Source organism: Mercurialis annua, linkage group LG6, assembly GCF_937616625.2.
Source record: "Mercurialis annua linkage group LG6, ddMerAnnu1.2, whole genome shotgun sequence".
Lineage (NCBI taxonomy): Eukaryota > Viridiplantae > Streptophyta > Magnoliopsida > Malpighiales > Euphorbiaceae > Mercurialis > Mercurialis annua.
In genome coordinates this window covers 11,553,428-11,579,622 of record NC_065575.1, presented here as the reverse complement: position 1 = coordinate 11,579,622, position 26,195 = coordinate 11,553,428, and the positions used below count along the sequence as shown (strand labels likewise).

Here is a 26,195-nt window from a genome sequence, read left to right as displayed (position 1 = left end):
AATACTAAAATAGACATATTATTGTTGTGTATATAACCATTGATATAAACATAAAAACAAATGGATGCCCATTTCTCAAACCGGTAACAGACGCTCGACAAATTAATCGCCTAAATCACAAATTAAGATAGTAATATATAATTATATAACATTCATAAATATTCAGAGTATGAAAATAACTTCAAATAGTCTTTTAGGCATTTCATCAAACATGTTGCATGCATTATAAGAAATAAGTAAAATGTATATATAAATATAATAGTGCTGTAATTGCCTCTTTTTTCCTTCTACAAATCCAAAATTTAAATCTTAATATTTACTAGTGACTGATTTTTTTTATAATTTATTTTCCTAATTGACAGCTAAGTAACAATTTCATCATTAGAGCAAAGAAGGAAAAAAGTAAAAATAGAAGTTTACAGAAAAAGAAACTTACACATAAGAGAAGAGATGATGGTGGGATCGATGAACACATATCGCAGTCCACTGTTCAACTAACACATATTCACTACTGGTGCTGTATAACCACCGCCTGAACCGCCGTTGAAAGGGAAACCTAATAGCAGTGGCGGATGAAGAGGAAATCGGGTGCAGCTCCGATGGAGAGTAGAAACCGAATAATTTTCTTTGCAATTTTGAATTTTTTTAATTAAAAATCAATTTTGAATTGTTGTTCTAGTTGAGGTATGTTTGCTATCTTTGAATTGCAAAAGGCATAATTGTGCTAACATTTTAGTAGGAGAGTGTTTTTGAAAAGATCAAGTCCAATTCAAGCATTTATGTACAAAACCCCAACGAAAAAGAGTGCAATCTATAAAATTGATACATATGAAAGTGAAAGATAGACATTTAGATAAAATTGGATATTTTATAATGTCATGATATAATTGAAAAAAAAAACTAAAAATTAGATGTTTTTTTAAAACATTTTTTCTTTTAAATTACTGCATTAATTTTGTTTCTTCTAAAAAAAATCACTGCAGATTTTAAGAGTTAGAATTTGCAAATCATTCAAAGGCTTTTATGAGCAATGTTTACATACATTGTCAATGAAATTTGTCCACATTGAGAAGATCACATTTGAAATAATTTATTGACAGCCCTAATATCTATAGCCATATCTATATACTTATATAATTTAGAAGATCAAATAAATGTTTTTCATTAATTTTCACCAAAGAAATTCTTCTCGAGAGATTCTTAGGTAGACTCAGTCTACCACGTCATCCGTAGACTAACCTATCATATTTTAACACGTCATTAAAATAATGGTACTATCGTAATTTTGTTTATTATTTATTTACACTTTTGGATAGTAATATTACGATAATGCCATTATTTGAATGACGTGTCATAATGTGGTAGGTTTAGTCTACGGATGATGTGGTGGACTGAGTCTACCTAAAAAATTCTCATTATTCTCATTAGTTCCCTCTTTCTTTAAACAACTTAACTATTTTATTTTTATATAAACATCCTAATCCATCTAAAACTGTTTATTTTAACTTATCTCATGTGCTGTTATTTTTAATACAAAATATAGGAAAATGCTAAATATAGCATTGATTTTAATTTTTTTACTCCCATGCACAATGCTATATTAAAGGACAAATTTATAATTTTATATTAATTTTTATTTTACATGCAATAAACATAAAATATTAATTAATAATTTCAATTTTTATTTAATATTTAAATCACATTAATAAAAACTAATTAAATATCATAATATATGTTCTAATAAACAAATTATTTATAATATATAAATATATATAATAAAAAAATTCGAAAAATATACAAAATATAAATATTTTATATTTTTTTTATAAATACGCAATTAATTAATTATTTAAAATATTACTTTTAATAATAATAATTTATTTATTTTTTTAAAAATTAATTATATTAAATAAAATTACTATTTATGGCACTTTTGTAATTCATTTAAATGGATAGAAAAATTTGGCATATTTTTAGCACGCATATGTTAAATTTAGCACGGAATATAGCATAATAATAGAGTTGTGTATTTCATTATAAATACTAAATTTAGCATTGTGAGGCTAGTTTAGCATAGGAGTGGAGATACTTAAACAGAACAAAAGGTATAGTGATAAAAAAGGGTTCATGGCAGTTGCCAACCATTTCTAATTTTTGTTAAAAAAATAAAATATATTTCATAAACATATTATATTAAACTATTATTTATCAGTCAGTCATTGTATTTGTATTTTAATAATATTTATTTAGAACTAAGTAAATATATTGTCCCTAACTTGAGCATATTAATATTTTAAAATTATTTTAACTAAATTTAAAAATAAATAAATAAATATTATTTACCAAATTTTAACTTTATGATATAAATTATTATTTTTATTATTTTCTTATGGCGAATACACTGCAGAAATATATAGATCATTAAGAGGAACACAATACGTTTTTTAATTTTGAAATTTTAGATGTTATGCTAAATATTTAACTTAATTCTTATTTGAAGAGAAATATTCTACCGTAATAATTTTATCTTAACTATTAGAAGAGGAAAGAAATCATAGAAATAAAATAAATAAAATAGTAGCATAACTCAATAAGAATTTCAATGGGTTGGCATATATGTATATGATATTTTAGTTCAAACTGGTAGACATTTAGTGTTCTTATTGGTTTATTGTTTGATTGAGTTAGTTTTGATCTTACTGGTAGCGATAACATCTGTTGAAAGAGCTTTTTCTGCAATGAACCACATCAAGTCAGATTTACGGAACAACATGGCAGATGAATGGTTGAATGATTTGATGATATGCTCATTTGAGAGGACGCTATTTACATCCATCGATAATGAAGACATTTTACAGCATTTTCAAAACAAAGAAAACCGGCAAATTCAACTTCGATCTCCTGCCCTTTCTAATTCTTAGTGTTTTTTTAATTTTTTTATGTTATTTATTATTATCAACTCAATATTTAATACTTTTATTTAATTGATTTTTTTATTTAATGTACCTTTATATTATGTGAAATCTCGACCCCCCCTAATTTACAATCCTTGTTTCGCCACTGCAAATGTGTCTTTATAAACGGGACGAAAGAAATATTAATTTTATAAATTAAAAATTCCTTTTAAGGAATCCGGATTGTATTATTGTACGATGATTTTGTTTTTCTTACTCTTGAATCGTAGCCTTAATTGTGCGTAAGCTATCGAGTTTTGGATTTTTTTGCGGCTTTAATATATATTTTACATTCATAAAAAAAAAAAAAGACATTCAAAACAGTATTGATGGAGTCTGCCTTCTGAACCGGTGAGTGAACCTGCAAAACAGGGTAGAAGCTAACCGGACGGTGGTTGTCCGATTAACTCTCCGATGCTAAAGTCAGTTTAGAGCTTTGAGCAGCGTTTTGAGTATATGAATGTAATTGTGATTCTAGGCATACCTCGTGCTCCTTTTATAGTAGTCGAATATACCTAGTAGAGTTGTATTAGGCAGGTGAATCCTACTTTGTAGGGATTCGGCCGTATCGTAAAGATTCTCCTGATTTGTCGGGATCTACCTTAATCTGATAAGAGTCCTATTTAGGAACGTCTTCCTAAATAGTCTTATCTTCCTAAAGTAGAGCTTATCCTTCCATATGTAGTGTTTGCGTCCAAATAGGACAAGATTTCCATATTTAGTCGTTTACCCGAATCCTGGACTCGAAGCGCTTTCGGCGGATCACGCGGGATTCGGTCTTTATTAGCGTGTTACCGAATCTTAGAGATTCGGCATCTCCTTCGTATCTTTCGGTCTTCAGGGGGAGTCCGGTGTCGCCTGAGAGTGGATCTCCTGCAACTCGGCTCCATTATACTTACAGTAGGATTCGGTATCCATCATTAGCCCCCCCGCAAGTGAGCTGAAGTAGTTTGGCATTTATGCCTTAGTGGATTTTGGCTCTTTTGGAGCTGAGTTCTTTTATACGGGCGAGTCGTTTTGTATTCCGGGCGAGTCGTTTCATATGTTTGTGGGCGACGTTTCATCTTTAGTAAGATTCTGCGTTGCCACGTGTTGTCCATCAGTAGAGGGTTATGACTGGATGAAGGACAAGTGTCTTCGTGCGCTATTAGTTGATCCTTATTTGTAATTATGGGATCTCGTCTTTTCGGTTTCTTTGGTTTAGGCTATATAATTGTTCATTTTCTTCAATTTTCTTTCTTCTTTAACCTTTGCTTTCTCTGCAACTGCTTAAACCTTCGATTTCTTCAAGCTTTCTGTGGGTTTTCTTCTTCTGCTGTCAAGATTCCTCGTTTTCAAGTTGCTCCTTATCTTTCTTTTGATCCTGCGTATTTGCTTGCGAGGTATTTTACCTTTTCTCTAATTTAATTTCTTGGTAGTTTTTCAGTTTTCATTTTATTCCTTTTGTTCTTCTTGTTCTTCGTCTTGTTCTTCTTCTTTTCCTTTCTTTTGATCTTTTAGAGTTTTAATTTCATTATCATTCCGTGTTTCCCCCCCATTTTAAAAATTTTAAAATGTCAGAAGTAACTGAGGGGGCGAAGGGTGCTCGTGACGAGCTAGAATATACCCGGAGCTCCTTGTCAAGAGAGCAGATACTCGGTTATTCCGAGGAATTTAGCTTTCCCGAGTCGTATGTTATTCTGAGACCGGCAAAATCGTATCGGGCGAATCGTAGCACCGATTCGCCTTCCAAGATAGTAATTTTTCATGAACAGCTTTTAGCGGGTCTTAGGTTTCCCTTAGAGTCTTTAATCGTAGAGGTCTGTCATAATTTAGGTGTTCCTTTGGGTCAACTGCATCCGAACGCGATTCGCCTTCTTTGTTCTTTTATGGAATCGTGTAGGGTTCGGATGCAGGAGCCTTCGCTTGCTCTTTTTAATTATTTTTATGTTTTCTCCCGCCGAAAGGGTGAGGAATTTATTTTTGCTGGTGGTCGACCGAATCGGTCTCTTTTTAGTCTTCCTTCTTCTTTGAAGGGTTGGACCCCTAAGTTTTTCTTGGTTCAGCACTCTTCTTTCTCTTCTTTTTCGCGGAGTTTTACTTCTAGTAAGGTTTCGCTTACTAATGTACCTGATCTGGATGATGGGGAGAAGGATTTCGCCCTGTCTTTGCTGTCGGATTGTCGTTTTGACAAGCCCAAGTACAGCGTTCTTTTAGAACAGTATTTGAGTCGCCGTGAGATACTTTTGGCGGGTCTTCCTTTAGAAGGTATTTTTCTAATCTTTTGTTGTTATGTTTTTGTTTTGTAGGATGTCGACTTCTCTTGAACATTTGCTTGACAATTTTCATGTCGATATGACTGTAGATATGGGCGAGGTCACCAGTGGCGTTCCTAATCCGTCTTCGGTCGCCGTACCGGATCCAACGCCTAATCCGGTGGATCTTGGTCTTGCTTCCGGCGATCAAGTTCCTGCTGCGACTTCTGAGTCGCCTTTGCTTCCTTCGAAGGAATCAGCTCCTTCTCTGAAGGGGTTGCCTACTGGCGGTCAGAAGCGTCCTGCTGAGGACCAGGCTGGGGCTTCTGCCAAGCGTCCCAAGAAGAAGAAATCTTCTGGGGTGTCTTTCGAGGAGGCACCTCGGTTTGCTGCTTGGGCGGACGCGCAAAATCCGCCTCGTCTTTCAAACGTCGCCATTCTTCATGCTTGCATGGAGAATATTATGATAAAGGAGGACATTGAGTCCATTGATCGCGAGCATGGCGATAATTTGGCTGAGTTCGCCTGTCTCGGCGGTTTTTCGGTATGCTTCTTTCTCTTTTATATTATGATTTGCTTCTTCTTTTTTCTTTTGTTTTTCTTATTTGTTGTTTTCTTTCGCAGGTGGTCCAGTCCATCGCCGTTTTGGAGCGCCGCCGAAGGGATGCGGTGGATCAATTGAAGAAGCTCCAGAGAGATTCCGAATCCTGGCTCTCCGAGAAACAAAAGATGGAGGAGGAGGCTGGCGAGGCGACTGGTCTGATCCAACAGCTGAGGTCCTCCGTATCTACCAAGACTCGGGAGATTTCCGCTTTAGAGGCTCGGGTTCGAACTTTGTCCGAGGAAGTCGAGTCTCTACAGTCTTCTTCAGGTGCTCTCACTAAGGAGAGGGATGATCTGAAGAAAGAAGAGGGGCGTCTCCGCCGGCGATTGGGTGACTCTGGGAGCTTTTATTCCCAAGTCATGACTCAATACCGGTTGGCGATCGGGGCAAAGCTGCGGGAGCAGAATCCTGGCGTCGATCTTTCTGGAGTCAATCAGTTGGATCCTGCTTCTTTGGCGAAGGAGGTGAAGGCGAAGCTTGATAAGCAGAAGCAAGACGCTTTGAATAAGGCTTAGTTTTTATTTTCTCCTTTTTGTATTTTTTGCTTTCGCCTTTTTATTTTTTGTATTGGATCGTGGGCGGATCCTTTGTAATTTTGCTTTTGTTAATATAATGATCTTTTGACCATTGCTTTTCTTTAGTTGTAGAGTTAATCTAAACTCGTTTGTTGTTTTGAGAAGTTAATCTAAACTTCTGCTGGTGTGATTTATTTGTAGGTCCGAATGGATCCTTTTATTTATTTGACTCGGACGAGTCTAAATTATTTTTAACTAAGATTCAAACGACTCTTGTTAAATTGTATGTATTAGGTCTCGAGCGAGCCTATAAGGTTTGTTTCGCCAAATCGCCTTTTATTTCAAAAATGGAAATAAGTACAAGCCATGAATTTATTGATAATACTTTCTCAGGTGTTCTACATTCCAATATCTGGGTACCATGGACCCAGTTATTGTCTTTAGTCTATATGCGCCTTTGCCAGTAGCTTCTTCTATGATGAAGGGGCCTTCCCAATTAGCTTGCATTTTCTTTACTCCTGCGTTTCCTCTGCCAACTTCCGCGTTTCGTAAGACCAGATCGCCTCTTTGAAATTCTCTAAAATTCATTCTTTTGTTATGGTATTTTGCGGCTTGCTTCTTGTATGTAGCGGCTCGGGCTACCGCTTCATCCCTTCTCTCCTCTAGTAGGTCTAGACATAGTCTTGTTCTAGCCTCATTGGTTTCTTCTTCTAGATAGTTTACTCTGATACTGGGTATGCCAATTTCTACTGGAATTACTGCTTCGGTGCCGTAGGCGAGCCTGAAAGGTGTTTCGCCAGTTCCTTTTCTAGGAGTTGTTCTGTATGCCCATAGAACGCTGTATAATTCTTCTACCCAGTTCTCCTTGTACTGAGAAAGTCTCTTTTTTATTCCTTGTGCTATGGTTCGGTTGGTGACTTCTGTCATTCCGTTTGTCTGGGGGTGCGCCACCGAAGTAAATTTCAAATTGATCATTAGTCCTTTGCAAAATGCCTTGAACCGCTTGCAATTGAATTGTTTGCCGTTGTCTGCTATTACAGTGTGGGGTATGCCGAATCGGCATATTACTTCGTTCTTGAAGAATTCCTCTACTTTGGCTGCGGTGATGGTTGCGACAGGTGCTACCTCTACCCATTTTGTGAAGTGCTCTATTGCGACGATTAGGAATTTCGCTTGATGTTTTCCCGTTTCGAACGGTCCAACTATGTCAATCCCCCAAGTGGCGAACGGCCATGGGCTTTCCATTGATCCTTGAGGCACTGCCGGTACACGACTGATGTTGTCGTGTCTTTGGCATTTATCGCATTTCTTGACTAATGCTTTTGCGTCTTCTTTGATGGTCGGCCAGTAGTATCCCTGGAGTATTGTTTTTCTTGCTATGGTAACTGCTCCTTCGTGCGCGCCGCATATTCCTTCGTGGATTTCCTTTAAGATGGATTCTCCTGTCTGAGGCGAGACACACCTAGACCATGGATGAGTTAATGAGGTTCGGTAAAGAACTCCATTGTGAAAAGAGTAGTTGGCAGATTTTCTGATGGTGCGAATGGCTTCGACTTTGTCTGTTGGTAATTCGCCGCGGTCTAGATATTTGATCAGTGGAGTCATCCAGGAGTCGACCTCCTCGATTGCCATGACTTCTGTTTTTCTGGTGCTTGGTGATTCGAGAATTTCCTTTAGCTGCATTTTAGTGAATAGATCTCCGAGTTCTGACGCTGATTTGGCGATGGCGTCGGCTTCGGTGTTTTCCTCTCTCGGGATTTGAATGATTTCCCATTGTCCTCCTTGTGCTTCCAGCTGTTGAAGCTGTGTTTTGACTTGACTCAGGTATTCGATCATCCCTGTTTCTTTGGCTTGATATTCTCCCTTGACCTGATTTACCACCAGCTGGGAGTCGCTATAGATTTTTAGGATTTCCGTTCTTATTTCTAATGCGAGGCCGAGGCCTGCAATTAGGGCTTCATACTCAGCTACATTGTTGCTGGCGGCGAATTGGATGTTTACTCCATATTCGATCTTGATTTTTTCGGGTCCTTTGAGGATGGCTCCTGCTCCAGCTCCTTTTTCATTCGATGCTCCATCTACGTGGAGTTCCCATACCAAGGCTGGTTTGGGTTGGCCAGTCTCGGTTGGAGTTATTTCTGCTACGAAGTCCGCCAGAGCTTGTGCTTTCAGAGTTGGGCGAGGTTCGTATCTTATGTCGTGTTCGCTGAGTTGGATGGACCAGTGGACTAATCTTCCGGAGGTTTCTGGTCGTTGGATCGCCTTTCGCAATGGTTGATTTGTCCTTACCACAACGTTGTGACTTTGGAAGTAGTATCTCAGCTTTTTAGCTGTGGTCAGTACGGCAAGTGCCATTTTTTCGATCTCGGGGTATCGTGTCTCCGCGCCCTTCAGGACTCGACTAATGTAGTAGATTGGCTTCATCTCGTTATCTTCTTCCCTTACCAGCACTGTCCCGATGGTCTCGTGCGTGGTGCTGATGTATAGGTATAGCGTCTCCCCTTTCAGCGGTCTGCTTAGCAATGGAGGGGTGACGAGGAACTTCTTTATTTCTTCAAAGGCGTTCTCGCAGTCTTCATTCCATTCAAATTTTTGTGTTCCTTTGAGGGCTTTGAAGAAAGGCAAGCATCTTTTTGCTGAGCAAGACATGAATCTACCGAGTGCTGTGATTCGCCCGTTGAGTTTTTGAATTTCATTTATGCTTCTTGGTGCCTTCATGTCCATAATTGCTTTGATCTTCTCGGGGTTCGCCTCTATTCCTCTTTGAGATATCATGAATCCCAAGAATTTCCCGCCTTGTACACCGAACGTGCATTTGTCGGGGTTCAGCTTCATTCCAAACTTATTCAGTATGTTGAATGTTTCTTCAAGATCTTTTGCATGGGTTTCTTCCTTCTCGCTCTTGATGATTAGGTCGTCTACATACACCTGGACTCGCCTTCCTATCTCGTCTTTGAACATGAAATTCATAAGTCTTTGGTATGTTGCTCCAGCATTTTTCAAGCCAAAAGGCATTGCCGTGTAGCAGTAGGTTCCTCCCTCCGTGATGAATGAAGTTTTTTCCTGGTCTTGCTCCTTCATCTGGATTTGGTGGTAGCCTTGAGCTGCGTCGGCTAGGCTATACATCGCGTGTCCAGCAGTAGAGTCCACGAGTTGATCGATATCTGGGAGAGGGTAGCTATCTTTAGGACACGCTTTGTTTAGATCGGTGTAATCCACACACATTCTGTTTTTCCCGTTGGCTTTCTTTACGATAACTACGTTAGCTACCCATTCGGGGTAGTGGACTTCTCGTATGAATCCTGCTTTCTCCAGTTTTTCTACTTCTTCAGCGATTATTTTCTGTTTTTCTTCCGAGAACTTCCTTTTCTTTTGCTTCACTGGGTTCGCCGCTTCTGCTACATTTAGATCATGAGTAATGACTTGGGGGTCTATTCCGACTATTTCTGATGCGTTTGCAGCGAAGGTTTTGACGTTGTTTTTCAGCATGGCCGTGATTTCGCTTTCGATCTTTGGGTTCATGTTTGCGCCGAGATTTACTCTTTTCTCCTTGTCGAGTTGGAGTTTCTTCGTTTCGCCTTCGGGTGCTGTTTCTTTTTCTTCGATGTCGTGATTAAGGATTTCTTCTATTGCCATTGCTTCGCCTGATTCTTTTATTGCTTGCTCGTAGCACTTTTTCGCCTCGGCTCGGTTTCCTTGTATCGTGATAATTCCTTGTTTCGTCGGTATCTTCATGGTTAGCGCCTTTATGCTCGTCACGGCGGCTGAGTCGTGGAGGAAAGGTCTCCCCAGTATCGCGTTGTACGGCAGGTCGATTTCTACGACGCTAAACCGTGTAGGTAATTCCTCGCTTTTCCTTGTCCTTCCTAGCTTGACATCGAGTGTAATTGTTCCGTTGGGCTTAATTGGCAAGCCCCCAAATCCTACCACAGGCGTGGCATTTCGTTTTAGTTCCGCTAGGTCTCCTCCTAGGCTTTCGTAGGCCTTTTTTGTTATTAGGTTTATTGCGCTTCCTTCATCGATCAGGATTCTCTCAACGTTCCAGTGTTCGATGATCATGGCCACCACCAGAGCTTCGTTGTGCTCTTCAGCTATTCTCCCGAAGTCCTCTCCGTCAAAAGTCACTGGAGGAGGAGTTGAGAGTTCTGTTGCTTTTCGTTTTCTCTGTGTCGTTTGATCCTTCAGGTTTACTCTTTCAGAAGTCATCTTCTTCAATGAGATTTGTATTTGAGTTCAGAAAAGCTCCTTCTTTTGAAGTTTAGTTAAGCTTTTCCCACAGACGGCGCCAATTGATGGAGTCTGCCTTCTGAACCGGTGAGTGAACCTGCAAAACAGGGTAGAAGCTAACCGGACGGTGGTTGTCCGATTAACTCTCCGATGCTAAAGTCAGTTTAGAGCTTTGAGCAGCGTTTTGAGTATATGAATGTAATTGTGATTCTAGGCATACCTCGTGCTCCTTTTATAGTAGTCGAATATACCTAGTAGAGTTGTATTAGGCAGGTGAATCCTACTTTGTAGGGATTCGGCCGTATCGTAAAGATTCTCCTGATTTGTCGGGATCTACCTTAATCTGATAAGAGTCCTATTTAGGAACGTCTTCCTAAATAGTCTTATCTTCCTAAAGTAGAGCTTATCCTTCCATATGTAGTGTTTGCGTCCAAATAGGACAAGATTTCCATATTTAGTCGTTTACCCGAATCCTGGACTCGAAGCGCTTTCGGCGGATCACGCGGGATTCGGTCTTTATTAGCGTGTTACCGAATCTTAGAGATTCGGCATCTCCTTCGTATCTTTCGGTCTTCAGGGGGAGTCCGGTGTCGCCTGAGAGTGGATCTCCTGCAACTCGGCTCCATTATACTTACAGTAGGATTCGGTATCCATCAAGTATTATAAAATTAGAAATATAAAATTAATAATTAAATCCACCCGCACAACCCCACTAGCATCTACCTAGTTATGTTATCAAACCAACGTACTATTTGAAACGAGCTTATAATAGATAATAGATGCATAGAAATACAAGTGTTATGGATTCCTAATAATTTAAATTCCAATACAGATAAAATCAACATCAACTGCAACACAATAAAATGGCAAGAACACCAATCTTCATATCATGCATATTCTCCATTCATCTTTAGCCAGCTACAGCATGCCATTACACATTCATCACTTCATTAATCCTGCGAAAACATGATAGCCCTATAATAGAATTAATTAATTATTCTTTATAATTAATGCATGCTTTGATCATATAAAAAAAAGCCTAGAAAAAAATAATTAAAAACAAGATTTATGGAAATGATAGATTAAGAAATTAATTAAGATTATTTACTAACAGTGTTGCAGCTGCTCCCAGATACTGATCCAGCTGCTGTTGAGTTTGGGATGTACCTAGCCCACTATTTATGTATTCATACACATAGAGATTAGATTAATTTAATTACAAAAAAAAAAAATTAATGAAACGAAGATTATGATAAAATTATAAACCCTAATAATAAAAAATGGTTACATTTTTAGCTGCAGTGCTGAATGCCTCTCGGTGCGGTATCTCAGGATTGGCAGCTTTAATGCGCTGTATCTCCTCCCTAATGCACATAAAAAATATTACAAAATAAAATACAATGAAATAATATTTTTTTAATGGAAAATGAGTTATTAAACGTCCAAACATAGGATTGGAAAAATTTAATAGGGTATTTCAGTAGCTTAGCAACAAAGTTATATATAATTTTGTCTTACTTCATAAAGCGATTATAAGCAGATGGAAGCCTGTGTTTCTTCTCAGGTGCTGCAAAATTTGTTACAATTAATTAATTTCAGAAAGATATAGAATAATTAAATCAATGGTTAAAGAATCTTACGTTTGACAACAAAGGGTGCTTTTGGTGATAACGGCTCACTTGATGTCGATGAAGACGATGATGATGATGATGATGATTGACCTTTTCTCAAGTCGCTGAAGAAACTCTGCTTAAATTAAATTAATCAAAAAAACTTCCCTTAGTTTAATTAGTATAGGTAAAAAAAATATTAATTTCTTTGTTCTTCTTTCGAAGGTTTCCTCATACTTGAAGATGATTATCAGTTCTATATAAAACCCTTTTGTTTTTTCACATTTGAGAGCAACAAACTCAAGCATGTAAGAACAAGATAGAGTAAAAGGAAAGGAAAACAAATATATGTAAGAATGTACAAGTTCATAACATTTAGTCCAATTTTGTAGGAATCATTTGAAGTTCGAAAATGTAAGGTTATGAATCCAAATCTACCCATAAATTAAGAAAGAATTTAGTTTAATTAAAGGATAAAGAAGCTATATATGTAGCACGCACAAACGCTGAAACGAAAAATATTGAACGAAAAACGTTAAACGAAAAACAATATTTTTCACATTTAAATATATATATATAGTTTTAGAAGCGTTTTTGTTTTCATAATAGAAGTCATTAAAGCCCTATAAGGTTAATGACATTTTTCCTTTTTGGTTTTTGATATAGCTAGTTACTATTCGATATTCAAAGTTATTGTCCTGATTAATTCAGAACGAAGCATATAAAACCCGTTAGGAGATAAAATTTGCCTGGTTTATTTTGAAAGTTGCTATTTATCCGACACTGGAACCCGAAACATCTAACTAAGACGAATGAGCTCCTTGTCTCCCAATCTGTTGTACATGAATGTTTTTGATGAAAGATTGATAGACAGATAAATAGAGAGAAATAGATATAAACCTGAAGAGTCAATTGGTGATCGAGGCATTGACCTTGAAGTGGAGGTCTAGTAGTGAGAAATGATAGGTTACTGCAATGACCACATTTCACTGTCACTGTATCCAGCATTCTCTTGCATGGAATTCCAACCTACATAAATTAAACAACTTTCACTTACATCATATATAATCCTCCCACATCTATTTTCCATGCAAACCCTCAAGAACTTAAAATCATCCATTTTCTTTTAATTTAATTTGATTTTTCCCCACTAAATTAAGATCATATCTAGTTTGCAAAAATGCCTTACACTTCAAGTTTTAAAAATGAAAGAGATTAGTCATACTTTTTGTTGAACATACTGCCCTAATTTCCTATATTAGGGTTGAACTATAAGGATTAAGGAGTAAAGTTTACCGCAAGAACAGTGTTGCAAAAGTTGCAGCGAACATAGCAGAGATGGTCAGATGGTGGTGGAGCTAATTCCATGGAAACTTTTTCCTCTAGATTCATTTTCAAACAAAGAAGAAGAAGATAGAGAGAAGGAGAGTTTTAGGGTTTGTGGTATGAAGGAATGAGTCAAAAAAAGAAAATCTTGGGTTACTAATTATATACTAGTCAGGCCTAGGCATTCATTGGTTTTTTTTAGCAGAAAGAACTGAGCATTTTGCAGAAGTTGGGCACAATTACTTAGGCATTATAACTAAATAGGTACCAACCAAAATCTATATCTCGTGATAATTTCTTTGTTAGTTTGTACAGCCATATAAAGTCTCATTTATGCACTTTTTTTTGGCTTCCATATGTATTATCTCCATGCCTTGTTTAAGTTCTATTATCATGAATTAGCTATAATAGAAAATCTATTTCGTCTCTCAAGCATAGCTTAATGAAATATATAGTTTAATTCGATATGAGAATTCTAGGTTTGGTAAAATAAATGTAAATTTAATAGAGAAAAGTTTTGATATGGCTGACAATCAACATGGTCCGTTTAAACGAGTTGACACAAAATTAAACGTATTCTTTTAGAAAAACTTGTGACATTCAAATCCATCAATTTTATGTTTTGTAACACTTACATCCAACTTATACTAAATCTAACTTTGAAATTTATTTTTATAGTTGACAATTTAGGTTTTGATTGTATAAATGATAATTTTTATATAATTGATATTTTATTTCTATTTAGGATGGGTTATATATTAGTTCAAAATAAAAATTATGTGTCCGAGAGTAGTTTAAATTGAGAATTGGATATATTTATCTCAATTTGCAAAATTGACATATTATATTAGAATACTAAACTTGTCAAGTCACTCAGTTTTTCTTAAATTACAGAAGGATACTTAGTTTAAAAACGTTAAAGAAAAAGTTACCAACTTTTTAAATTATTTCAACGGAATGTCACCCGAGTTAAAACGCACTAAATTTTTGCTTTTTTGCCTGCATAGCATGCCAATATTACAAAAGGAGATATAATTCGGTATCCTTTTTTAACAAAAGGTATAATTCAATACCTTATTTATAATTTGTGATAAATTCAATGACTTGTTTTTACGACGGTGATCTTTTTTAATGATTTAAAACATAGTACTTTTTTTAATGTCGAATAAACTGAGTGACTTATAAAGTTTAATATCCTATCATATTATAATAATAAAATAAAAATAAATTTATCTTTTTGGTGAAAAGAATTAATACATAAAAACCATATTGCCTACATTAATAAATGTTTAATTAATTATGTTAATGAATTGATTTTCTATAATTAATGGTAGTCATTATTAATATATAATCTATTTTTCTATGAATCAAATTTTATAAAAAGCAACAATAAATGGCAAAGAACCTCTTACTTATAGATTTCGTAAAAAATAGCACAACTTTGAATAAAAGAAAGGCAAAACTTTTGTTAACATAATAAAAAAATGAATTAACCTTAACTTTTAACTCTAAGTTAACTTCATCTTTTGAGTACTGATTTTCATAACTGGATCAAGATATTTCAACAATAGAAATGACATTATTTGATATAAATACATATTCTAATTTTTATAATAATTTATTATTAATATTTAATTAAATATTTGAATTTTATTTATTTTTCTTCCATAAATATTATTGTGCCTTCCTCAATGATAGTTGATTTTATCTTCCACAGATATAAGTTTATTTTATCTTCCTTCATTAAAATTAAGAAGACTTTGGTTGCATTGTTTTCTCTAAATAATTAAATTATTTAATTTGTAAATTTGACAGACAATCTTCGGATAATAATACACATATTTTTTCTCAAACATCTTATCATGTATCAAGTAAGTGAAAATGCATTGATACTTATGTATCGGCTTCTCATATTGCTCAATAAAAGTTTCTATAGTTCAAAAACAAAAACAACATGCATTAATTATAAGATGATATTGGAGATGTAAGGTGTCTAATTAATAAGTTCATGCATACATATGAGTGTTTTCTTGATTTTAATCAAGTTCTCATTATTTGATGTATTTGTTGAATTAAACAATGAATCATATATATGTAATCAATCACTTTACATCGATTTATTTTAACTATGATTAATTAGTGATAATCTAAATTGGAAGCTACATATAGTATACAAACAAGCCGAAGCAGCTTCACATCATGACTAACAAGAAAACTAATTATACACAAAAGACATGGATCACTTCTTCTTATAGTTGACTTAAACGTTGGAAGATGTCTAACGAATTGCATGAAACTAAATTCCACAGTTCGATACATCTAATCAAAAACAAAATCTTCTAACAGTCTAAACAAAACAAGGCTTGTAAACCCTAAGAAGAGTTAAGCATTGGCATTGTGAAACAATCATGAAACGAAGAAAAATATAAAGTTTTGAATCGAAGTGACAAGATAGTTGAATCGAAAAAAGTGGGTCCAAAATGTGAAGAAGAGAGGAGGAAGATGATCAAATCAATGAAATGAAAAGATAGTGAAGTTAGGGCAAGCTGTCCATGCATTCCGACTTTTGTGGGTGCAATGCTAAAGAAGGAAAATTGAAAGAGACGTGTGATACAAGCAAAGGTCGTTGTCAAAAACAATAGTGGATTAATGATGGGGTTGTGTGTCTTGTTGTGATGGGACGATTCCTCAGTTTCTATATTTAGTATCAAAGCTACAATAACGCTTGGTATCCACACCTTTCTCTGCTTGTATAAATCGACTTTCCCTAGGTACTCATTTACCCTCTAGTTTTCTCTTTAGACCGATGTATAATTTTCTTGCTTTAAATATATATACATTTGTTATCTAATTGTATTTTTAACTTCAATTTTTTAGAAATTTGAGGAATACTAGTCTAAAATGAGTGTGAAAATGGATTGGTGAGTCGTGTTTGTCTCATGTCAACTCACTTTGTTGACAGGATTAGGATCAACACAAACATAAAACAAATACGTTAAAAAACATGTTAAATTTCTTAACCCTAACATGATGCAGATTTTAAACAGGTAACACGACACGATACAATTAGCAAGTTAAAATAAACGAATGACATGATAAATAAAATCACATGACTGACACGACCCACTCAACGTTTAATAATATTTAAATTTTACAAATATAATTTTAATCTCATATTTATCGATAATTACTCAAATTATTAAATTTTAATATAATAAATTTTATTGTTATATTAATATAATCATATTTAATTTGTTTAATAATTTTTTTAGATAAATGGTGGGTATAATAGCTCAATCACAAAGCTGTGATTGGAAAAAGCCCATTAAAGACAAATAATTCTTAACATCTTGATCATTTTTGGTTCTTTGCCTTCCACTAATTTGTGGAAATGCTAATATATCTATCATTTACCAAAAAAATAATAATAAAGTTAAGCAGAGTTAAAAAAAATTAAGTTTCGATAAATATCATTCCCAGAATAATCAAATCATAATTGCTGTCCTTGTAATATTCCACCGCCTTGTAAATAGCTATGAACACCATTATAGATCAACTTCAATAAACTCGTTGTTGAATACCCTTTTTTCCTTACTTTCCACAACTCTCAAACACAATACAACCAAATAGTCTGCCATAAAACACGATATCTCTTATGCTCCAACAATTAAATAATTCAATTAAAGTATAAGGCATCACCATGTGGATACTATACATTCGAAGCAATCTATTCTAAATAAGTCAAGCGAACCGATAATGAATAAGAATATGAAGACTTTTTTCATCACTAGAACAAAGAGAACAACCAGAGTTTTCAGAAGAAAGAATACCTTGATAAACAAGTTTCACATTAGAAGAAATTCTATCTCTTGCCAACAACCATAAGAAGAAAAGAATGCGTGGAGGTAGCTTGTATTTGTAGAAGAAAAAAACAGCAGTTGAAACCGAAACTTGTTGATTTCTTGCTGCTCGAGGAGTACCCAGAAGATTAGAATGTAGCAACACAGCGGTTGTACCTGAAGCTCGTCGAGAGCGTGGTTTTGCACATCTGCTCGACGAGAATTGTTGACTCGACGAGTAGCCGAAAGTCTATCAGCTCCCACGTACAACAATTTGTCATAGCAGTTGAAGTGAAAAGGTTCTTATTGTACCAGAAAAATTCATAGTAACTAATGGATCGGGGAAGAGCAGTAAAGATCTGTCTTTTGGATGGTTTGAGATGCGGTCCGGACTACCTACACTGTCACGATCCAAATTTCACCCGAAATCTCGAGCCGAGAGCGGCGCTAAGGAATGAGAGTGGTTCCTCCGAAATCCGTAGCAAGCCTAAAAGCCTTTATAAAGTTTTTGCAAATTGTTGAGCAAAAAGCACAACTTGTAATAATCCGGAAGTCGGAATCGATCCCACGAGGAGTGAATCTAGAGCGATTGATGAGAATGAATTTTAGTTGCGATTCAATTCGTTTAGCGAAACTCGAATGGTGAAGTTCAAATAAGATTAACACTAAATAGGCACTAAACAATTAAACTAACAATTCAAGTAACTAAAATAAGAACAAGTTTAATCAATAAGTAAAAGATGTCTAGGGGTTGAAATCATTCCTAGGTCATGCATACATGGTAATGGATAAATTGGTATAAAGCAAGGGCCGAGTTGTGCCTAGCGCACCGTTCCCGCTCTCTCGAGCCTCTAAGAACGACAAAATCAATCATCAAGTAATCAATTAATGCCTAACTCACTCTCGTGATACTAAACAAAACCAATTACCCAACATCAATTAATCAACAAACTCAAGGTCACCTAAATCCTAATCCACTCTCGTGGTATTACAATCTAGGCTTATAATTCCCAAAGTCTATTCACCTAACCATTTCTCAATGAGTCAAGCAAACACTAAATCATGCATTAGATAGCTAGGCTAACACAAGCATTAGGAACTAGAATTAGAACAAGCATTTAACCAATCACCATACCATTTAACATAACAAGAAGGAAATCATCTCAACCCCCAAACATGGGGGATTAGTTACACATTTCAAGAGCTAAATCAACAAAATGATAAATGGAAGACATGGGTAAAGAGTACTTACAATAAGATGAAAAACCCACAAATAATAATTGTAATAGAAAATAAAACTTGTTCATTCAATGAAGTTTCAAAGATCTCAACAATGGAGGAAAATAAAAATCTGGAAATTCTATTGAAGAAGAAGACTAAAATTAGGAGAAGATTCAAAAGTACAATAATAGAATAAAGTCTAGCAAAATCTTCTATACCTAAAATAAAGATAAGGCCCCATATATATAGTACTTACAAAAGAAGGAAAAAGACAAACATTCAATTACACATGTGTTGGGCCCAAAATAGCAAATTAATAAAGCCTTAATGCATCTTGAATTAAGATTTCCCCATTCCAGCAAGCCCAAGTTCGAATAGAGCTCCTTGGGCTAAATGAGAAGCCCGATTCGAGCTGCCATTTTCTGCTCCAAATCTCGATCTTCAAACCTTCGTAACTCGGTGTAGAAATGTCCGATTCAGTCGATTCTTGAACCGTTGGAAAGCTCAGGACGTCTACTTTAACTTTCATGAAGATCACGAGTTCATTTGAGGTTTCGAGCTAGTCCAAATTGGTCAATTAGTGCCCCGGGGTCAGCTTTTCAGATTTGCAAATGAGCTTCCGCATCACTTTTGTCGTCTTTTACAACTTTTGCACCAAAATGCTTCCGCAATGCTCCTAAGTACCTGAAATACTAAAACACGTAATAAGGCATACGAAATACCATAAAACCGTGATAAAACGTTAATAAAGCATGCGGAAACGACGCTAAAGATAGGAGTAAAAATACTCCTATCAAACCTCCTCACACTAAAGCTTTGCTTGTCCCCAAGCAAGAAATGAACTTAGGCAAATCAACCGGAAACTAACCATGGCGATCTTGAACAAGTATCAACAAATGAACTCCTATTCAACAATGGCTCCAATGATCTCGCCTAAAGTCAACAACCGCTAATGATGCACACAAGAGAAGAATGCACTTTTAATGACAAAATGAGATGACAATTAGACTACACTTGCATTGGCTTAAGGTTTTTGTTGAACAAATCAAGTCATTAAGGTCATCTAAGGGACATGCATTACTTGGTCAAGTGATAAGAAGGCAATCAAGGCATAGCAAACATAGGCATCAATTTAAAAGCATATTAATTCTCACAAGATTCACTCTAACACACAAGTGTTTGGGGGTGCACACAATTAAGCTCAAGAAAAATGCTTATTCACCATAGGCTTGCTTTTAGTCCGATTCTCCCCTACTTAGTTCGGTAATCAATTGCTATCATATGGTCTTTTGAATGGGTTGTAACTTGGCTAGGGGTTAGGGGGTAGGTAAAGAAGGATAATTTTGGCTACAAAAAATTTGACTTGACAACTAGATATTTATTCACAATTACTTGTCTAACTTGGAATTTTCTTGCACATTTGAACTTCAATTTGATTTTCATGCCTTTTATTCAACTTTTCTTCTACTCTCTTTCTTTTTTTTTTTTTTTTATTATTTTTATATTATTTTTTTTTCTTTTTATTTTTTCTTGATCTTTCTTTTTTCTTTCTTTCTTTTGCTTTTCTTTCTTTTCTTTAGGCATATAATTACTTCTTTGCTCATGCCTTTCCTATTCTTCAAGTTAGAGAAACTTCTTAATAGTTAAAAGTCAATCAAGTCAATTTTTGGGGTATTTTTAAAGGGTAATTTGTTGAAGGGATGGTGTGTTAACATGTGTTGCAATTTGAAAGAAATGGCTTAAGGCTCAAAGGGGTGACCTAGTGGTAAGGGTAGGCTTTTTAAGTGGTTTTAACAAAATGGTGATCCTAATGCCATAATCATTTAGCAATTGACACTCAACTATATAGTCTTAAATGGACACTAAGCAAGTTCTAGGAATATAGCTACACAACACACAAGAATTATAATCAAGGCTCAACATTTTAGAAAAGAATGTGGTGTTATGCACTAATTTAATTCCTATGTTCTCATGCCAATCATGCCCAATTTTATTCACAAATGACCCAAAATTTTCAAAAATTTGCACATCATGCATCCATATCCCAAAACAACTATCATGCTCACAATTGTTTTCACCAAAGAACATTTTCACCCAATTTCCATCAAAATTTTGTCACATAAAAGTATTTTCATCAATCAATCATCCTTGGAAGTTGCTCAAATTAGACAAAAACACATTCATGCCATTAAAGATCGGGAGATGTCATAAGTTGATAAATTTCCAAATTCCGCCACAATCACAACATAAAAAGCATTCAATATCATGCTTAGAGCAAAGATTTAGTGGAGGTGACTCAATAACTAGACTACTACAACAACAAAGTAAAATAAAACACACTAAAGCATAAAACAAGATAAATTTCAACTAACGACATACAATTGACTAACCCTCCTCACACTATTTCGAACTTAGTCCCTAAGTAAGAAATATAAAGCAAAATTGTATGAGTTGAGTTAGAGAAATGCAAATCTCGTTTTAGTCGAATTCCGGTGGTTCGGGCGATGGAGTTGGAGATGGATAGGCCGGCCCTCCTTGGGCCTTGAAATAGTCACGTAATTTCTCTTCGTGACGCCTTTGTCGATCATGAAGCCTCTTTTGGCGATATTCCATACGTGCCCACATCTTGCGTTGATCCTCCATGAATCGGAGTTGGGCGGCTTCAAAGTCATTCCTTGTATCCACATTAGGAGCGGGAGGCTCCCATTGCACGCCCTCCGGTATTGCTCCTCCTTCGGCGCTTGTTCCGGCCGCATATTTGTCTTTCCGTCGCACCGGCTCTACTTCTTGTCTTGGTGATGCGCGCAAACCACGCGGAATTGGCATGCCGGGATGTGTTTCCACCCAATTATCGTGTAAGTATTTCCCCACTATTTTCTCTTTCCTCACATATCCTCCTATACCCAAATGATCCATATCAATCATTCGTGGTGATTGAATCCGATATTTGCTTTCATCAAAATCCGGGTCTTGTCTTGCCAAGAACAACACTAACCATCCGAATCCTAGCTTCTTTGGAACTTTTGGAATCTCCCGGAGCAATGCCATCAAACGATACCCCATACTTAATTGCAATTCTTTTTCCGTTGGATGGTCTAAAGCTCGCAAAAGGAACAAATCCGACTTTGATACTTTGTTATGCTCATGGCGACCATGGAAAGTGTGACCATACCACTTAAGCAAGATTATGGTGACAAAATCCCGAACCTCTTTCAATTTGGCGATGTGTGAGTTGTAACTCGGCTTCCCCGATGCTTTATTCCAAATCACGTTTGCCTCCATATCGTCTAAACCCGGCAACTCTTTAAATCCGAACTCATTCAATTCAAGGCCTTGGATCAAACTTTCCATGGAGTATTCCCGCTCTTTGCCATCTAACCGAAATGTAATAGAAGTGTTGTCGGATGACGCAAGAGTGGTGAAGAATTCAAATGTGAGTTCCTCACATTGATCATGTGGTATCTTAGTTACTTTATCAAGGTAGAGGAAGTGAAGACTTTCTTCTAGCGCGTCATCAACTTTCAACTTCTTCATGGTTTCCCAACATATGGCATAAGCATCGGTGATACCCCATTTCTTAAGCTTCTCGTAGCGTTCACCCTCACTATCCGAGCGGATTTCGAAGGGTGCCTTGTATTTCCGTGAAAGAGCCCCGAAATTGGTTGTCTTTCTTGAAGAACGGATAGGTTGTGGTGGTAGCTCCTCTTGAAATTCTTGCTCATTAGGAGGTATGGATTTTTTCTTGGAGGCTCGGCTTGCTCTTGTATTCCGAGACATTGTAGAGGAAGGAAAAGGGTGTTTGAAAGTGTATTTAGTTTTGAGTTTGGCTTAAAAATGGTGGAGATAGAGCTTGGAGAATTTTGCTAGAAGAAAGAGAATGGAGGTCTTGGCTATGGAGTTTTTGATAAATGGGGAAAAGAATTTGGAGAAGAAGAAGTGTTGGAGTTCTTTTTGGGGTAAGATTTGAAAAATAGGAGAAGAGGGGTGGAGATCTTGCCATGTCATGAATCTTTGTGAAATGCTTTTCTAATTTGAAGGCCAAGATTAAAACACCTCATCAATCCAACTCCCCTCAACACCAACCAATAGGAACATTCCAAAAATTCAACCAATAGGAGCAATTTTAAAAAAAAAATCACCCCCCCCCCCCTTAAATGAGGTGAGCTCGAATCGAGCTCACCTCTTTGAAAGCCAAGCTCGAATCGAGCTTCCCCTTTAAAAGGCCAAGCTCGATTCGAGCTTGGCAATCTGGTTGCCCAGATTGCCTAGCTCGAATCGAGCTTCCCTTTTACAAGGGGAAGCTCGATTCGAGCTTGACAATCTGGGTAACCAGATTGTCAAGCTCGAATCGAGCTCTCCTTTTTCATGGGGAGCTCGATTCGAGCTCCCTATTAAGAGGGGGAGACTTGATTCGTTTCTTGGTCTCTTCTTCTTCTTTTTTTTTTTTCATTTTTCGCCACACCTACGCACCAAAACCAAACACACCGGCGTTATCTTGAACAAAAAGACATAAAACTAACAAAAAAAACAACATCTAAACAATCTAAAGAAGGTAAAACAACAACAAAAACATTAAATCGAACCTCTTGGGAATGCCTCCCAAGTGCGCTTGTTTAGAGTCGAAAGCTCGACCGTCTCACGGTGGACTCATGTAGGATTTGTGAAAGATATCTCATCTTCCACCCGATTCGTCAAGGGTCCAAGATATGGTTTGCACCGGTGGCCATTAACCTTGAAAGTTTCACCCTTGGAATTCTCCAATTCCACCGCACCGTGATTCGCCACATTCCGGATTTTGAATGGGCCACTCCAACGAGATTTCAATTTTCCGGGAAACAACCGCAAGCGTGAATTGTAAAGAAGTACAAACGAACCAACCTCTAAGACCTTTGGGGAGATGTGAGCATCATGCCATTGCTTCGTTTTCTCTTTATAGAGCTTGGCATTCTCATATGCCATGAATCGGAATTCATCTAACTCATTCAATTGAAGCAATCTCTTTTCCCCCGCCTTCTTGAAGTCAAAGTTCAACTTCTTAATAGCCCAATACGCTCTATGCTCAAGCTCTAGAGGAAGATGACACGCCTTCCCATAAACAATACGGAATGGTGACATACCAAGTGGAGTTTTGTAGGCCGTCCTATACGCCCACAATGCATCATCCAATTTCAAAGACCAATCTTTCCGGGATCCATTCACCGTCTTCTCGAGAATTCTTTTCAATTCACGGTTCGAAACCTCAACTTGGCCACTCGTTTGGGGGTGATAAGGTGTGGCGACCCGGTGATGCACATTATACTTCCTCATAAGAGCTTGAAATTGCCGATTGCAAAAATGCGAACCACCATCACTAATAACCACTCTAGGAGTCCCAAACCGATTCACTAGCCGCTTAAGAAAACTCAACACCACTTTAGCATCATTAGTGGGCAAAGCCTCCGCTTCTACCCATTTCGAAACATAATCCACACATACCAAAATGTATTGGTTTTTGAATGAAACCGGGAAAGGCCCCATGAAATCTATACCCCATACATCAAATATTTCCACTTCTTGAACCGAAGTCAAAGGCATCTCATCTCTTTTCGAGATGTTGCCTACACGTTGGCACCGATCACAATGGCCAACAAACTCTTTGGCATCACGAAACAAAGTTGGCCAAAAGAACCCGCTCTCAAGCACTCTAGCGGCGGTTCTAGCCGAACCATAATGTCCGGTCTCATGACATGAACTCAAAATGGGCATCATTTCTCCCAAGGACACACATCGTCTCAACATTCCATCACCACATATTTTAAACAAGAAAGGTTCGTCCCACAAGTACCTTTTAACATCGGATAAGAACTTCTTCCTTTTGTGGGATGTCAAGTCCGGAGGCATGACTCCCGATGAGAGGTAATTTGCAAAATCGGCATACCATGGTGTCTCCACTTCCCGAATCATCATAAGCGTTTCGTCCGGAAACCGCTCATTAATCTCCTCACCAATAGGAATTGGTTCCGGATTCTCAAATCTCGAAAGGTGATCCGCCACCACATTCTCCGTACCCTTCTTATCTCGGATTTCTACATCGAACTCTTGCATGAGAAGAATCCACCGAATAAGCCTAGGCTTTGCATCTTGCTTAGTGAATAGATACCGTAGAGCGGCATGATCGGTGTATATGATGCATTTCGACCCAAGCAAGTATTGTCTAAACTTATCGAGAGCAAAGACAACCGCCAACATCTCCTTTTCGGTAGTGGTATAGTTGAGTTGTGCTCCCGCCATAGTTCTACTAGCGTAATAGATCACATGCACCCGCTTGTCCTTTCTTTGCCCCAACACGCAACCCAATGCTTGGTCACTAGCATCACACATTAGCTCAAAAGGCAAACTCCAATCCGGAGATGAAATAATGGGAGCGGTCACAAGTGCCGACTTTAGCTTCTCAAAAGCATCTTGACAATCCCTTGTGAAGTCAAACGACGCATCTTTTACTAGCAAACTTGTCAAAGGTCGAGCAATCGACGAAAAATCTTTAATGAAGCGCCGGTAAAAACCCGCGTGGCCCAAAAATGCCCGAACTCCTTTGACCGTAGTTGGAGCGACTAATTTTTCAATAACCGCCGTTTTTGCCCTATCCACTTCAATTCCCGCCTCCGATATCCTATGCCCGAGTACAATGCCTTCATCCACCATGAAGTGGCACTTTTCCCAATTTAGCACTAAATTTGTCTCCACACATCGTGCTAAAACCCGCCTTAAATTCGCTAAACAACCATCGAACGAATCACCAAACACGGAGAAGTCATCCATGAACACCTCCATAATATCTTCAATCATATCGTTGAAGATTGAGGTCATACACCTTTGAAATGTGGCGGGTGCGTTGCATAGTCCGAAGGGCATTCGCCGGTATGCAAAGGTACCGTAGGGGCATGTGAAGGTCGTCTTCTCTTGATCTTCCGGGAGGATTAAGATTTGATTGTAACCCGAGTACCCATCAAGGAAACAATAAAACTTGTGTCCCGCTACCCTTTCTAACATTTGATCGATAAATGGTAGCGGAAAGTGATCTTTTCGGGTTACCTCATTGAGCTTCCGATAATCGATGCATACACGCCAACCGGTTACCGTCCTCGTGGAGATTTGCTCTCCTTTTTCACTCTCCACCATCGTCATACCGCCCTTTTTAGGAACACATTGAATGGGACTAACCCACTCACTATCCGAAATCGGGTAGATTATTCCGGCATCGAGGAGCTTGACGATCTCTTTGTGCACTACCTCCTTCATATTCGGATTCAATCTTCGTTGCCTTTGAGCCGACTTCTTTGACTCGTCTTCGAGATTAATCTTATGCATCACAATTTGAGGACTTATTCCTCGAATGTCTGAGATTTGCCAACCCATTGCTAACATGTGCTCTTTCACCACTTGCACAACCTTCCTTTCTTGATCCTTAGAGAGCTTGTTCGAGATGATTATCGGCAAGGTTTCATTCTCCCCAACAAAAGTATACCGAAGGTGTGGCGGAAGCGGCTTCATTTCAACTTTCGGGGGCAACTCCGAAGATGGTGGAGTCACACCATTGCTCTTATCTAAACTTTCCGGCTTCGGTTCATCCTCTCTAGTATACTCATCATCCCCCGACTCGGAATGAAACGAAACTTGAGAGATTTG

At 37.2% G+C, this 26,195-nt stretch overlaps 1 protein-coding gene across 2 annotated transcripts; it reads right to left on the bottom strand.

Annotated features, from left to right (window-relative positions):
• Window positions 1-11,235: 11,235 nt before the first annotated feature.
• On the bottom strand, window positions 11,236-13,799 carry LOC126685797 (protein CRABS CLAW). Of its 2 annotated transcripts, none has more exons than XM_050379755.2 (7): window positions 13,441-13,799; window positions 13,045-13,173; window positions 12,175-12,280; window positions 12,053-12,101; window positions 11,823-11,898; window positions 11,647-11,709; window positions 11,236-11,509 (listed from the first exon to the last, which is right to left on the bottom strand). In XM_050379755.2, the coding sequence occupies exons 1-7, from the start codon at window positions 13,534-13,536 to the stop codon at window positions 11,477-11,479; spliced, it is 552 nt and encodes a 183-aa protein (XP_050235712.1). In that variant the 5' UTR covers window positions 13,537-13,799; the 3' UTR covers window positions 11,236-11,476. The 2 variants fall into 2 exon arrangements, with proteins under 2 accessions (XP_050235712.1, XP_050235714.1); XM_050379757.2 differs by having other exon boundaries at window positions 11,236-11,490; window positions 13,441-13,792.
• Window positions 13,800-26,195: the final 12,396 nt, after the last annotated feature.

Coding starts and splice junctions, on each gene's coding strand:
- LOC126685797 (XM_050379755.2), bottom strand. CDS start 13,536: ATGAATCTAGAGGAAAAAGTTTCCATGGAATTAGCTCCACCACCATCT. Junction 12,281..13,044: donor ATCACCAATTGACTCTTCAG/GTTTATATCTAT, acceptor TAATTTAAGCAG/AGTTTCTTCAGCGACTTGAG. Junction 11,710..11,822: donor TCAGCACTGCAGCTAAAAAT/GTAACCATTTTT, acceptor ATACATAAATAG/TGGGCTAGGTACATCCCAAA.